Source organism: Trichomycterus rosablanca, chromosome 1, assembly GCF_030014385.1.
Source record: "Trichomycterus rosablanca isolate fTriRos1 chromosome 1, fTriRos1.hap1, whole genome shotgun sequence".
Classification (NCBI taxonomy): Eukaryota; Metazoa; Chordata; class Actinopteri; order Siluriformes; family Trichomycteridae; genus Trichomycterus; species Trichomycterus rosablanca.
Window position 1 is genome coordinate 62396487 of NC_085988.1, and position 16469 is coordinate 62412955.

The 16469-nt window shown below is 38.3% G+C and overlaps 2 protein-coding genes across 2 annotated transcripts in view; one reads left to right on the forward strand and one right to left on the reverse strand.

Moving 5' to 3' along the window:
• stab2 (stabilin 2) overlaps positions 1-4207 on the reverse strand; it is a 99580-nt gene extending 95373 nt beyond the window's left edge. The window contains exons 1-3 of the mRNA XM_063007611.1: positions 4130-4207; positions 2225-2352; positions 1477-1586 (exon numbers count right to left, since the gene is read on the reverse strand). Coding sequence (XP_062863681.1) covers positions 1477-1586; positions 2225-2352; positions 4130-4207 — 316 coding nt within the window. The remainder of the gene's footprint in view (positions 1-1476; positions 1587-2224; positions 2353-4129) is intronic.
• Positions 4208-9487: 5280 nt separating this feature from the next.
• Positions 9488-15765, forward strand: LOC134325478 (pinopsin-like). The gene is made up of 4 exons (XM_063007726.1): positions 9488-9821; positions 11997-12325; positions 12403-12648; positions 15640-15765. Exons 1-4 carry the CDS (start codon positions 9488-9490, stop codon positions 15763-15765), a joined length of 1035 nt encoding a protein of 344 aa, XP_062863796.1.
• The last annotated feature ends 704 nt before the right edge of the window (positions 15766-16469 follow it).

Consider the following 16469-nt stretch of genomic DNA (forward strand, 5'->3'; position numbering starts at 1 on the left):
GTATCAAAACAGGTGTCCTTTTCTGAAATGTATTGTAGACATCAAATTAGAATTTGTTTTCTAATTTGTACATTTCATAAGGTAAATTAGTAGATAGAGTAAAACATTAAATAATCAGTTTAATTTAAAAATATTAATAAATTTTTTGTGCTTTCTTAAATGAAGACCATGTAAACCAGTGGTTTTCAACCAGGGGGCCGAGGCCACCTAGGGGGCCTCAGTGAGCCTAGAGGAGGGTCCTGTTGCATTTAATTGAGAAAAATTAAAATTAATCACTTGTGATAGGAAGGGACAATCAATAGGCTATTAGCATATGGGACTTCTCGTAATGTCATATAAATCTGCTTATAGCATACATTGGGTCTTTGAGAATGAACACATATTTGATTTACACACCACAAAAGTGCAAAAGTCAACGGACAGCGACTACAAAAGATTTCAATACAATTGTTGAAGCAGACCAAGGTGAAGAAGCTCCCACCACCAGTTCACAAGAAGTAAACCCACTTCATCAACCAAAATCAGAAAATAGCAAGATAATATACCATCATCATGGGTTTATAGAATTTCCCATAAACAAAAACACAATAACTTTCGTCATTCTTGCTGAAAGCATAAGCATAATATCATAGATAACCCATGTCAAGGGGGTCCCAGAATTTTATTTATTTCTTTTTTTAACACGGGAGGTGAAGGAAGAAAAAAGGTTGAGAACCACTGATGTAATCTACGGTTTTTAAATCACTTCTTCCTGTTTTAGTTGCATTTTACTTAATGTCCCAATTTTTTTGAGGAATTGGGGTGGCACTGTAATTTAAAATTTCAGTATTTGATAGGATTTAATAGGTACTTGCTTTTTTTTAAAATTACATCTCTCACATTCAGTACTGTTTTACACTGTTCAAGTTATTTTCATATTGTAACACTTTAGATTAATTAAAAGTGTCTCGTAATTATATAAATACCAATACTACTAGTATTACAGCAACTGCTAATTACAGTTATAACTGCCAGGACTTTTAATCTGCAGACACGTCAATTTAAAATCCAGCTGTTCTTTTATACACATACACCCACAGTTCCTCAAATTCTAAAGATAACCATTTTTCTACCTTCATTACACTTTTTCTTTTCTTCCCTGAAGCTCACAGCGATTCAGCGCTTTCCTTTGTTTTTGTACCATTGATTCTGTTAGCTGTCCTGCACTTCCTGTCAAAATATTCCCTCAGTGTCCCCCACCATCCAAAGCAGACAAAGTAAAGGAAATGCCATTCCAGCAATGGCAGCAGTGTGTGTGATCATATCAGGAAAGATAACAAGACAGAGGAAAAAGCCTTTTTAGAGTGTAATCTTGAATTAAAGGGAAATGAGAAACACCTATATGGGAGTAATTATTGTAATGGATATTATTTAAATAAAATATTAATAGCTTTTTAGTTTCACCAAAGGATATTTAAACAGGATGGTTAAACTTACCGAGACAGTCGTATCCCCAGTACCCTGGACAGCATCTTTTTTCTACCACATCTTTGTAACATTCATGTGAGCAGCCTTGGGAGGAGAGACCCGAAATACCATAATGATACCTTCAAATGTAAAACAAAATGCAGAGATTTCAAAAGTCATTCATTATGGAACTTTAAGTAATACATAAAGTTCATTACAACAGAAAGTAAATAAAAGTGCGCCTCCGAACCAGAGATTTATATAAAACTCTGTATTGAAAGTCAATTAGCTCAAGGTTTTTTAAACACTGTCAAAAAAGGGTAGCAGAGACAAATAATAATAATGAAATAAATGAATTCTAACAGGCATATAAACACAAAATGAACTTGTCCATGGACGCCCTCATGTGAAGGCTTTACGTTACATCTTGTAAAACACAGTGGGACCAGGTTGCCATAATTTTTATTAAGTATATTTTGTTTTATGTTTCATTTTGATGCATTGTTTGTGTTGCTTGGGTCACAGTAAAAATCATGGACAAAATGAGTGTTACTTAAAAAAGTTAAATTCATCATTACTTCACTCAGACAATAAAGTATCTGACGAAAATTTACTGTTACGAATCTACTATTACTAATTAATATGCTGTAGATTATTGGTAACAAGTAACATACAAGTTGTTAGCCATTAGCTCTACTCAAAAAATATAAAGAAAAGAAGAAACCTATACACACTCTCTCTCACACACACACACACACACACACACACACACACACACCTGCAGTCCCGTTGTCCACCTCCAGACTTTTTCTTGCTGTAGCCCTCTGGGCAGTTCACTAAAAAGCTTATAGTGCAGGAATGGCATGCTGTCTTTGTCATCACCTGAATGTTCTTATTGCAGTGGTTCTAATAAACACACACATATCAATCATATCAAGTCAATACTATGACATACACTGTTGGTGTCCTTTGTTTTCTTCAAAGTAATAGATAAAGACACATCAAAACTTCACCAAGATCAGGGTCAAAATAGGTCTGAAGCCACTGAACAGAACACCAATTCATAAGAGGGCATTTCATACCCACTCATTTACCTTTGCACCTCTTGAGAAAATTCTCAGTACCTATAAGCAATAAACTCGTCATTTACACCAGTTTTAAAAAAGAAGAAATAATCTGGGTAATTACATCAGATTGTTGCAGTTGCAAAAATAAACTTCTAATACTCTTGTCATTGATTCATTACCAAAAGCATTGGATCAACTTATAATAGACCAAAATAATCTTGTTTAAGAAACTTTGGTGCTTTAAAAAAAGAAAATCTATATATTGCTTGCCATGTGTAAGTCATTTAATTATCTTTTCATTTCATTTTTTTAAATCCACTGTAATGGATTATTGTATCACATATTAGTATCACCACCTGCTGCACATTTTAAAATCAGATTAAAACAGATTAGGGTATTATTAAGGGTAGCACAATAAAGAGGGGCACAGGCAAAATAAAAAACATTAAATAATGCACTCTCAAGAGTTGCCTAGTGACAAAATTGTAAAACAAACTATACAAATAAATGACATGCAGTTACTATAACAGATATGAGAATGAAGTGACAAGTGCGTATAGTAATTAATTACAATTGCTTTATAATTTTCACCCAGATTTTTGCAACATATTTAATAATTTAATTCAGCTTCAGTAACATGTCAAAGTCCAGTCAATTGCATGGTATCACACCCATATTTAGCTGCTTCATCCTAATCAGGGTCAAGTTGGAAACTTCAAGGCAGTAATACAGTCACCTATTTATTTACTTTAAAGGAACCAGTCAACCCACAGGCATGTTTTGGAAGGTATGAAGAAACCTAGGTGCCCACATGGGCATATAAAACATACCAAACCTCACACAGACAGTGTAGAATAGAATAGGATAGAACCTGGGTCATTAGAACAATGTGGCAACAACACTGCACCAGCACTCACACATAATGTAATTCAAAATATTTAGTGAAACAAATTTGTTTTATTGTCATTTATTAATTTGGTCATTATTCATTCATTCATTTAGCTTTATCAACCATTTCATTCTGCTCAGGGTCATGTTGGTATAGAGCCTATCCAAAACCACAACTGATTTATATAGAAGGGCACAGCTCATAGGAACATAGGAGAACATAGCAGTCTCTCATAGACAGTGGACTGAAATTAAGGGCCTGGAGCTGTGTACCACCCACACTACCTGCTGCATCACTGTGCCACCATGTTGGACAGATCCAATAAAAAATATTTTTGGATTTGTTTTTCCGAACAGCTTAGTTGTATGTGTATTTTTGTCTGTGTCATAGGAAATATGGTGCATAAACAGGAAATAGATGGTTCTATTAGCCAGAAAAGGATCTGATAAGCACTGAACTAACATAGGGCATGAAGTAACAGCTTCTGTTAAGCTTTTACTCCTTCTAGAGAGAAACAGCATCACCCTGTATTAAACACCCTGTATTGCAAACAGAAAAATACCCAAATCACTACAGTGGCATCCAAATAACCTTGCATGTAAGTATAGAAGTGTTATTGTACAAAGCTTGTTTTGTAATCTTGAGAAAACCTGGTATCTGTCAGCTTAATAACAACTTGTGCTGTGCTTTAAACAAAATGCTACTAGAATGAAAGTGTTTTACTCACCTGTGAAGCTGCAAGATGCACTTTCATTCCAATCAGGATGAGCAAAATGAACAGTCCAGCTTCACTAAAAGAGTTCATCTTGAACTCCACGTCTGTGCACACACTCTTCCTCTCCTACAGACTTCGCTTTAAACTCTGACCACTTTAGATGGTCATCTGCCTTTTTAACTCCCTTTCCTTTTCTTCTCTCCTTCCTGTGCCATGACAGTCCAGGGACCAGCACCTTCCTCTCAGACCCTTCCTCCAGCACACCATCAGCAAGCAGGAAAAGGTCCATGACAGTGGTTACCAGACTGTGACCCAAAAGCTATATGTGGCTCTTTTATTTTATTCTTTCTTCAAATGGTTAAATTGTTAGTAATTTGATAGCATTTCATATCAGTAGTTCATATAAAGAGTCTCCCAGATAACTATCCAAACTGCAACAGCCAAATAAATTATATAAATAGAGGTAAGGAAAGATAGATATGTGTCTGTTATAAAAACCACAGAATAGCTCAGTTCAAGCAAGTAATTTTACTAAGACCTCTCTTAATGATCATGTTAAATAAAGATGGTTTCTTTATTCTTGGCAAACAGCAAAATGCACTGCTTCAAGGCTTATGTCCATGTTATATTTTCCTAATTAAGAATTTGGGGGGATGTCACAGCATTGAATTACATTATAGAACTTTACAACACTACATTACTAATCTGTATGCATATTTTGAAACCAGCATGTTCAAAAATGTCCCTAAATAAACGTAAAAATACAAACCCCAGTTTAGGAATTGTTGGGACATTTTGAATAATGCAGTAAAACAATTCTGTTTGTTTATTAGGATTTTAACATCATGTTTTACACTTTGGTTACATTCATGACAGGAACGGTAGTTACACATTACACAAGACTCATTAGTTCACAAGGTTATATCAAACACAGTCATGGACAATTTAGTGTCTCCAAGTCACCTCACTTGCATGTCTTTGGACTGTGGGAGGAAACGCGGACACGGGGAGAACATGCAAACTCCACACAGAAAGAACCCGGACCGACCCACCTGGGGATTGAACCCAGGACCTTCTAAAACAATTCTGCAATGACCAATAATTTGTTCACTTTTTTGTCTATGCAGGTCCTTCATTTAACTGACAAAAAGTTCACAGAAATGACTTTTTAATGACCAACTTCATTGTATTTCATAAATATAAACAAATTTTAGTTGCTTAATTAAACAATATAGGACAGGACAAAATTATATAATATTAAAGCTTCACCACTCTGAAACATTCCACAACAAGCAGGTGAATTGTAAGAGGTGTTATGGTTATATGATAGTTTGGTATAAAGGAGGATCCACCAAAGATGTGGCTCACCATTTTGTGCCAAACTGAGAGAGTAAAAAAAAGTTAAAATTTCTAAGAGCAAAATAATACCAATAATTGTTGTGTCTTTAACCATCAACTGTACATGATATTGCAAACAGATCAAGGGAATAAAGAGAAATCTTACTTCGTGTAGGGCAAAGCCAAAGTTTGCGGAAAAAATTATAGCTAAAAATGCCTGTCCCAACTCTTTTTGGTAAGAGAGTGGTGCCATTATCAGGAAGAATTACAAATGTTTCAAGGTCTCAATTTGGAGAGTACAGGTCTTACTGTGGTTTTAGGAGAGTCCTAAAATGTCTTTGAAACCTTTTACAGACTGTATACTGAACATATTTCAACAAATTAACTTATTTTGATTGCAGTATCAAAAGATGCATTTAGTGTCGTTTTAGCTTACTTTACATTGCTGGAAAGGTTTTATTAAGGTGATGTTCAGATTCAACAAGGCTAGCAATAATCTAGACTTGTTGTCTATTTTCTAATTAAACTTCATTAATAATACAATTTATTTAACTAATTGTTTGTTTAACTGAACATTTTTTTCTCAAAGAAGCAGTTTTTTTTTTTTTGAATTTTGTTTATGCATTTTCTCCCTTTTTTTCCCGACTTTAGCACGTCCAATTGCCTGATTGCGTCATGCTTCCTCTCCACTAATGCCGACCCCGGCTCTGATTGAGGAGAACAAAGCTAATCCACGCCCCATTCGACACGTGGGCAGCAGCCGTATGCATTTTGTCATCTACACTTCATGAGTGCATATGCGGATCAGCACTGTGTACGGAGAGACACACCCTGATCAATGCACTCTTTCCTAGTCTCTGAACAGGCGCCATCAATCAGCCAGCAGAGGTTGTAGTTGCATCAGTTATGAAAGAGTCCCTATCCGGCTCAATATCCCACCCCTACATGAACAACAGGCCAATTGTTGTTCATGTGGCACTGGTCTCAGCAATGCCAATCTCTGCTCTGATTGAGGAGAACGAAGCTAACCCATGCCCCCTCCGACATGTGGGCAGCATGCCGTATGCATCTTATCACCTACACTTTGACGAGTGCAATGCAGCCTAGCTGCGTGTACAGAGGGACACACCCTAAGAGCACTCTTTTCTCATCTCTGTGCAGGTGCCATCAATCAGCCAGCAGAGGTCGTAATTGCACCAGTCATGAGAGAGAGACCCCATCCTGCTTCGTCCCGCCTATATGAACAACAGGCCTCAGCCGGCAGGCAGGGCTGAGATTCAATACAATGTATTCGAGATCCCAGCTCTGGTTCCAGCGTGTGTTTTTACTGCTGCGCCACCTGAGCGGCCTGGTCTCATATTGTTAAAATGCCCAGGAGCAGTCACACCTCAACTACAAAGTGGCAGGTCTCATGGTTGGAATTCTGGTGAGAGGAGGGGGGATTGGGGGTTTCTGACCCTCCTAATTAATACTTAGACCCTTAAAAAAGAGATAAAAACAAGAATTTGGGCTGTCATTAGTTTGCTAAAGTGTTACTTCAGGCAAAACTTTCATTCATCAATGTGCAGCTGACACAATCTAATTCAGAAGCTCAGCTCTGGCTAATCAACCCCCCCTTTCATTTATCACTGTATAATTACTTTGGTACATCTTACAAGATCACAAAATTAAGCATATTGTGCTAAAGCATGTATAGCAAAGGTATTATCAGGTTTTTAGTGCTTTACCTGTTTGTCTTGAGCCTCATGAACTGGATTTCCATGTTTAAACTGATGGCCTGCAATGACCACATGCAGTGTCAGCATGTGCTGAAGTGGTGTAAAAGACACAAATCAAAGTAATCTGTTTGGGAAATGCCTTTAACTTTTACTTAAGCAAAGTCCATAGTAAAATGCTGACTGGCTAATGTCAGATCCAGACCTCACTTAAGCTCACCTATGACAGTTATAACTGAGAAAGGAATTAAATACATGATTACGCACAGTCATTGCAAAATACCAAAGTAGTTCTCTAAAATCTTAAAATTTAGACACTAGGTACACAGTTTTAGCCAAAAGTGTGTATGAGAGGAGAGAGGGAGTAAGGGGATGTACAAGGGGGGCTTTGAATTGTAGGTAGTGTAAGTGTAAACTCTCTGGAGCAGAAGTACAGGATGTCCTCAGTCACAAAATAAGCAGAGTAACAGGCTGTTTTGCTCCACACATACTTCCTGTATGTTTTGCTTTGTCCGACTTTTTTAGCTTCACAAGTAACTGAGATGCACTGTTTGTGCTGTGTAAGCATGTGAGGAATGCACAAGTGTGTTAGAACTATTGTTAAGCATTTTAGAACACTGATCAGCCACAGTATCACAATGTACTAAAATAAATGCAACATAACTGCACACATTGGAATATGATATTCTCTATTAGGTGTTGGTTTCTTTAGTGTTGTCAGGCACTACAAGGTCCCAGACATGAAACTTCATTTGGAGTAGATGCCTTTTTAAAATGTAATATATAAAAATGGCACATATAAAGTTATTCTGGCAGTGGACTTACTGCAGCCAATATCAAAATGATATGATTACTGTAGATGAATAAATACATGTAGGACTGGGATAGCTACATGTTTTAGAGTTCCTCATACACAATTTGGTCACATACTGCTTCTGCGATGCCTGTTAATTTGATAATACTCTTCTTCATGTCTTGCTGGAGTGTACTGTTAATATACACCGATCAGCCATAACATTAAAACCACCTCCTTGTTTCTACACTTACTGTCCATTTTATCAGCTCCACTTACCATATAGAAGCACTTTGAAGTTCTACAATTACTGACTGTAGTCCATCTGTTTCTCTGCATGCTTTGTTAGCCCCCTTTAATGCTGTTCTTCAATGATCAGGACAACCAAAGAGCAGGTATTATTTAGGTGGTGAATCATTCTCAGCACTGCAGTGACATTGACACAGTGGTGGTGTGTTAGTGTGTGTTGTGCTGGTATGAAAGGATAAGACACAGCAGTGCTGCTGGAGTTTTTAAACACATGACTGTCCCTGCTGGACTCAGAACAGTCCACCAACAAAAAATATCCAGCCAACAGCACCCCGTGGGCAGCGTCCTGTGACCACTGATGAAGATCTAGAGGATGACCAACTCAAACAGCAGCAATAGATGAGTGATCATCTCTGACTTTACATCTACAAGGTGGACCAACTGGGTAGGAGTGTCTAACAGAGTGGACAGTGAGTGGACATGGTATTTAAAAACTCCAGCAGCGCTGCTGTGCCTGATCCACTCATACCAGCACAACACACACTAACACACCAACACCATGTCAGTGTCACTGCAGTGCTGAAAATGATCCACCACCTAAATAATACCTGCTCTGTGGTGGTCCTGACCATTGAAGAACAGGGTGAAAGCAGGCTAAAAAAAAGTATGCAGAGAAACAGATGGACTACAGTCAGTAACTGTAGAACTACAAAGTGCTTCTATATGGTAAGTCGAGCTGATAAAATGGACAGTGAGTGTAGAAACAAGGAGGTGGTTTTAATGTTATGGCTAATCAGTGTATACTGAACTCGTTTTTATTTATCATATTTCCTTTTTTAATAAATGTTTTATTTTCATATTGTAATTGTAAAATGATGTTTGATGTGAAATCTTACTCCAGCAACACACTTGATTAATATAACCCCATAGCAAAAAATACCTAGTTTAAAACTGATAACACACATTATGATTCAAATTAATATTACACATACTTATTAAAATTAGGAATTAATTTGGCACAAGATTTAAGAAGCTTAATCAGATTACAAAGCCTTCTATCAAATGAATTTCCACGCTTCATGAAAGCAGTGATACCCAATTGTACATAATCTCCATAGTAAGGATTTGGAAGGGACCCATGGCTAGTAACGGGATTATATTCGTACTCATCTTTTATTGGTCTTCTCTTGATCCTCTAGTGTTTTGCTTTACAGTTCAGGTACCACAAGCTTGGAAATCATCCCTGTTTCAGTGATGAGCCTAAGAAGCACAAGTATGGAACGCAGCATCAAGAACGACACAGAGGAAGCAGCATTAGATTTTCCTCCAGTTCCTACTCTCCTGCCTCCAACAGGATATGCTCTTTTGTCATTATGGATGTTTATTATTACTTTGATCTCTGTCTTAAGTAACTCTCTGGTTATTGCAGTGATGTTAAAGAACAGTAAGCTCTTCTTTCCTGCAAACATCCTTATCCTCAGCTTGGCTATATCCGACCTGCTCATGACTCTGAGTGGATCAGCAATCGGTACAGTCACCAACTACTATGGCCAGTTCTTCATGGGAAGACAGCTCTGTGTCTTTCAGGGATTTATGGTCAATTACTTTGGTGAGTCACAATTAAAAGTACTTAAATAAACATGAAATTAGTCAAAATAATTGTTTCATTATGAAAGTATGATGTAAAGGAACTAAACAAAATATTCAAACACCTGCATAAACATGTGAATTATACAAAGCCTGTTCTTATAAGTAAAAGCAAATCCTGCAAAAAAAAGTAAATAAATAAATAAATAATGCTGCTCCAATAAGCAGCAGTTCTGCAGACACCTAATTTATGAGAGATGGTCAGACTGGTTTAAACTGACCAACCAGTCACTTTGATAGCATGTCACAATGCACAAAACATCAAACAGTGAGGCAGATGGTCTACAAGAGCGAAAAATCATATAGAGGGTCCAATCCCATCAGCCAAGAATATGAATTTGCGAAAAACATGGAACAAATTAGCAAAGACATTTCTAAAATCTTGTGTAATGCATGCTACAAAAAATTAAGGCAGTTCTGAGAGCAAATGGGTGGAGTCTTACCCAAAGTAATTATGTTGTTAATAAAAAACAATTGTCATTATATATGGTATATGTGGCAATCTGGTCAAAATAACACTTCTTTTTTTACCTTACTTAAGGCTATTTTATTATATTATTATCTTATTATACAGTCAGGCCGGACGGTCTGCACACCCCTTTCACCTTCTCCACGTTTTATTACATTACAGACTCATTCTATAATAGATTGAGTTCTTTTTTGTCACAAAATTCTACACAAAACAGCCCACAATGACAAAGTGAAAGCAGGTTTTTAGAAGTGTGTGCTAATTTATTAAAAATCAAAATGTAAAATATCATATGTACACAAGTGTGCACACCCTTTGATATGACACCCAAAAGTGAGCTGAATCACGCCTTTATGGTAGAGTGGCCAGATGAAAGCTCTCAAAACATGAGAAACAAGATTCTCTGGTCTGATGACACCAAAATTGAACTTTTTGCCCTGAATACCAAGCGTCACGTCTGGAGGAAACAAGGCACCGCTCATCACTTGGCTAATGCCATCCCTACAGTGAAGCATGGCGGTGGAAGCATCATGATGTGGGGATGTTTTTCAGCAGCGGGACCGGGGCGACTAGTCCTGATAGAGGGAAAGATGAATGCAGCTTAGTACACTGAGATCCTTGAATAAAACCTTCTCCAGGGCGCTCTGGACCTCAGACTGGGGTGAAGGTTTACCTTCCAACATGACAACTACCCGAAGCACACAGCCAAGAGAACAAAGGAGTGGCTTCAGAGAAAATCTGTGAATGTCCTTGAGTGGCCCAGCCAGAGCCCAGACCTGAATCCAATCCAACATCTGTGGAAGGAGCTGAAAATGTCTGTGTACTGACGCTTCCCATCTAACATGACGGAGCTTGCAAGGATATTCCAAGAGGAATGGGCAAAAATGTCCAGAAATAAGTGTGCCAAGCTCGTAGCATCTTTCCCAAGACGCCTTGAAGCTGTAATTGCTGCCAAAGGTGCATCAACCAAGTATTAGGCTAAGGGTGTGTACAGATATGTAACCACTAAATAAACCATTTTGCATATTTTCTAAACCCTGTTTTCACTTTGTAATTATTGGTTATTGTGTGTAGATGTTTGAGGCAAAAAAGAACTCGATCTATATTAGGATGAGTCTGTAATGTAATAAGACATAGAGAAAATGAAAGGGGTGTGCAGACTTTCCAGCTTGACTGTATTATAAGTGTCACAAATCATCTTTAAAATATCCATTGACCGGAACTTTAAAACTCATCTTAGGTACCAAGGAAACAGTTTTATCTGATGATTTACTGATATTGGTTGTAAATGTAACCTAAAATACCATTAAGAGTAAACAGAAGCTGACACATTAAGATGCGATTAAGACACTTTGGCACCTTTTGAGGCAGTTGGCTTAACATGTTAGAACTGTTAACTAAAATAAATGATGCAAAAATAAGTAAGCTGTTGGCCATTTGTAGTGATGACAAATGTACTTATTTACAAAAACTATATAGGTGCATAATGTCTACATTTATAAGCTAGTCAGCAGTGACTAACTCTAAGATTAATCTGAGAGAAATCAGTAAATAAAATTACATTTCACCAATCCCATTGTACATTGGATTTGTTACATGCAACACTGATTGTAACAAACCATTTTTTAAATATGAAGTGGGCTTTATTTTGCATTCTATCCTCTTTAGGCCTGGTGTCCCTCTGCACACTTACCCTTATGGCCTATGAGCGCTACCACATAGTATGCAGTGCCATGGGAGTCTTCAAGATCACAATGAGGCGCAGTGCTAAGGGTCTGCTACTGGTCTGGCTCTACTGCCTGTTCTGGTGTGTGGTTCCACTCTTGGGCTGGGGCTCCTATGGGCCGGAAGGAGTTCAGACTTCATGCTCTCTGGCCTGGGAGGAGCGCACCTGGATCAGCTACAGCTATCTGATCCCATACTGGTATTTCTGCTTTCTGCTACCGACCGGGATTATCATCTACTGCTACTACCATATACTGTACTCCATGAAAAGGGTGAGGGTAAAAACAGTGTTAATGTGTAATTGTTCGCTAATTTTATTTAATGCTTATGTTTATATGTGTGTGTATAGCTGAATCTGAGTGTGGAGAATCAGGGTGGCAAGTCCCGGCAGAAAGACGACAGGCAGGTCACATGCATGGTAGCTGGCATGATCGGCTCTTTCTTCTTTTGCTGGCTGCCTTATGCTGTCGTTTCCATGCTTGTAGTCTTTTTGCCAGATCTCTCAATAGCCCCACTGCTTGCCTCCTTGCCCGCTTACTTGGCCAAGACCAGCCCTGTATACAACCCCATCATCTTCTTCCTGGCCAAAAAACAGGTGAGAGAGAAATACAGACCTAGAGCTATGCAACACAAATCAAGGTGGAGGTGTTTATTAATATGAATATGTTACTGAGTACTTTCTCTGGTTCTGCAGAGGATGTGTCTGTGTTGTAGCCTTTTCAGGCTATAATAAAAAATACCTTTTAAGTTTTAATTAATTAATTAAATAAACATTTACTAACTTAACAATAATTCTCAGTTTTTGGTTGTTTAAAGCTCACAAGCTAAGCAGATGTGACTGAAGGACAGGCAGTAGCCCAGTTTTAACAGCAGATGACACTACACCAAAATTTCACTTTAAAATGTAATGTCACATAGAATAATCGCTTTTGTGATTCAGGATTTGACCTCTTGTTTAACTCTGTTTTCACAGAATTGTTCACTGTGTTAAAAGTATAAAATCTCTCTTAGTAACCTGTTAATTACTTTTTTTTTTTTTTTACCCCTTTTTCTCCCCTTTTTAGCGCATCCAATTGTTCAATTAGCATCGTGCTTCCTCTCTGTCTATGCCGAACCCTGCCCTGACGGAGGTGATTGAAGCTAACCCGTATCCCCTCCGAAACACGAGCAGCAGCCAGATGCATCTTTGCCACCCACACATTGACGAGTTTGGCGCCACCTAGCGTTGCATGCGGAGAGACACACCCTAAGGGCACCCTCTCCCATCTCTGTGCAAGCGCCTCCAATCAGCCGGCAGAAAACGCAATCGCATTCTGACAGAGAGAGACCCACATCCGGTTCTTTGTCCCACCCCCCATATGAGCAACCGGCCAATCGTTGCTCATATAGCCACTCAGCTTCGAACCGGTAAAGCAAGGCTGGATTCGATACCACGTTCTCAGAATCCAGCCCTGGTTGCAGCGCGTTTCTTTTTACCGCTGCGCCACCTGAGCGGCACCTGTTAATTACTTTTAACATCAGTGTCCATTTGAGGCTACATTGCATTCTGGTTTTAAAATCGTTTTGCTGTTAAAAATACATGTTATTTGTAACACATTTGGTGTTGTATACACACAACATACATCTGTATGCTTAACTGCCATTTTACCAGTGATGTTCACAAGTTACAAAATCCAAGTCCGAGTCAAGTCACGAGTCATTAGGCTAGAGTCAGAGTCAAGTCACGAGTCATTAGGCTAGAGTCCGAGTCAAGTCACGAGTCAATATAATATACACAAAACATATATTGGAAATGTAGCGTAGAAATAAACAAATAATATGTACGTTCAGATCAAAAACAACAACAGATTAGATTTTGCCATTTTACTTCGTGCCTTTACTTTCCTAGGTACCAGTTAAAAACTTAAACTGACATTTTGTTTTCATGGCAAATTACAGCACAGCGGCCAAAATCCAAAACACAGCAACATATCCATAACCACTGCTTACCTTAGCTTATGTTCTTCCAGATGCTATTAAATTTATAACCGTGTGTTGTCCCATTAGGAATATAATCCGTTATTTTGTAAATGTGCTAATAATTAAAAACCTCCAAACTTTTCCCGGTTGTGAAGTATAACACAAACTCGTTAGAAAGCCAATCAAGCGTTTCGTTAAAACATCATCTGTGTGACGCTGCAAACTAAATACATGCAAATAACAGCATTTCTTACTAAAAATTTTAATCAGAATGTCTGATTGGTTCAGAAAGCGTTTTTTCAATCATTAGCGCCAATTCTGTAGGCGCGTTTCATAAACATTATCTGTTACTGTGAAAAATGACACGATCAGAATGATGTCGAATCCAAAAAAAAATGCAACAACTCCAAAAAGTTGGAACAGAGGCATGTTAACCTCTATGTTCCATCACCTTTCCTACTAATAAGCCTTTTTAATGGTTTGGAAACTAAAGGCACTAATTGTTTCAGTTTTGCAAATAAAATGTTTGTCTATTCTTGCTTGATACCTGAAGCCTTTTTCATCAAGACAATGCCACATCTCATTTTGCACATACTACAACAGTGTGGCTTAGTAGATACAAAGTACATGTGCTTGACTGGCCTGCCTGCAGTCCAGATCTGTTTCCTATTAAACGTGTTTGGTACATCAAGAAGAGAGAAGTCTTAAGCGCAAAACAGATCTGAACTGCAGGCAGGCCAGTCAAGCAAATTCACTCTGTATCTACAAAGCTACACTGTTGTAGCATGTGCAAAATGAGATGAATGTGTTTTCAAAACTGTAGCGGGCTTTTGCCACCATGGCAGGTGGGCCCAGAGCACAAAATCGTATCCACCTGTCGACTCCTTGTCCAAAGGAACTCGACCGGTTTGTGGCACCCTTTGTAACCTCCCTAGATGGGCAGAGTGACTCCAGAGGTGGCATGACTGCACCTTTTTGACCGGAGACCCCCAGATGAATCCACACTGTACATGGGTTGTATCAGGGATGGAATAGCTACTCCTCCACTTTTTAATTGCCACCCAGCATATACTGCACTCCTCTCTGTTGTATTTATTTTTCCAAAAATGTGAGTTATCACACATTGGTAGACCAAGTGGTAACTTAGTTATCTCCCCTGTCCTTTTATCTCATTGTTTCCCACTTTTATTGGGGGCAAACACATGACCACCTGAGTTTTACAAAGTACGCTGGGGCGAGCATAAGCCTTTCTTTTCTAGCCAAGCATGTGTAGTTTGTTATCCCCTGCTCCACTAATGCACTTGTCTATTAGTTCTGTCATCTCTTCTCTTTGGGGTGCAGATTTTACTTGGTCCTTTTGTTACACCTGGGGCTACATCTGCTGCCTCATCAGCACACAAAATACAATTAATTGGAAAAAAATTTTTGCAAATGGGGTTTGTACATACAAAGAAATTGTGTGGAACACAGTGCCTGGTTTAGTCCCTGAGTTCAAGTTCCCACAAACTTTTCAGGCAGAATTTCTGACATGGTGCACATCTAACCCTGAGATACACATTTCTTCTTTTACTATTTTAGTTGTAGTAAAGATATAACCCATAAATAATAATCTACTCTTTTTTTTTAGTTCCGTGATGAAGCCCGGAAGATAATATTGTGTGGCTGCTCTGGTCGTACACCTACCACAATAACCAGTGCCAGTGAGGCCGAGAATACAGCCAAACGTCCCAACAGCGTACAACCTGAACCCTGAACCTTATGAAGGTGGTGTGTGTGTGTGTTGGGGGTCATCACTATGACTGTTTTACATAATAGGGAAAAAAGGATTAGTGAGCAATCTAACTAAAAGATTTTTTGCCACTTTTTTGTTCTACAGCCATGATATTATTATATGGCATTAAAAGGGTCGAAATATACATTAGTTATTAGAATTTTTTAATTATCCTTAAATCAGCCCAGATATATTAACTGATAATTGTTACATTTTAAAATGTTTAATAAAATCTTTTAATGCAATTAAATTATAAATATACAGTAGTATCTGGAGCATTCAGTTTGCTGTACCAAACTATAGTTTGACCACATACATTTAAAACAATTCATATAGTTGCTGGACAGCACAGTGGCACAACTTGTAGCACCTCAGGAAGGGCCTGGGTTCAATTTCCTGGCTGGGTGGTCAGGGTCAGTTTGCATGTTCTCCATGTGTCCACATGGGTTTTCTTCAGGTGCTCTGTTTCTCCAGGTGCTCCCACAAGTCCAAAACATTCAGTCAGGTTAATTGGAGCTACTAAATTGCGAGTGTGTGTGTGTATGCACTGTGATGCACTGATGACCTGTCTGGGGTCTTACCTGCCTTTTCCCAATCAATCAGACCCACCGCGACCCAGACCAGAATAAAGCGGTGGTAAAACAGTCAATGGATGAATAAATAAAGAAATAAATGAATATAACTGC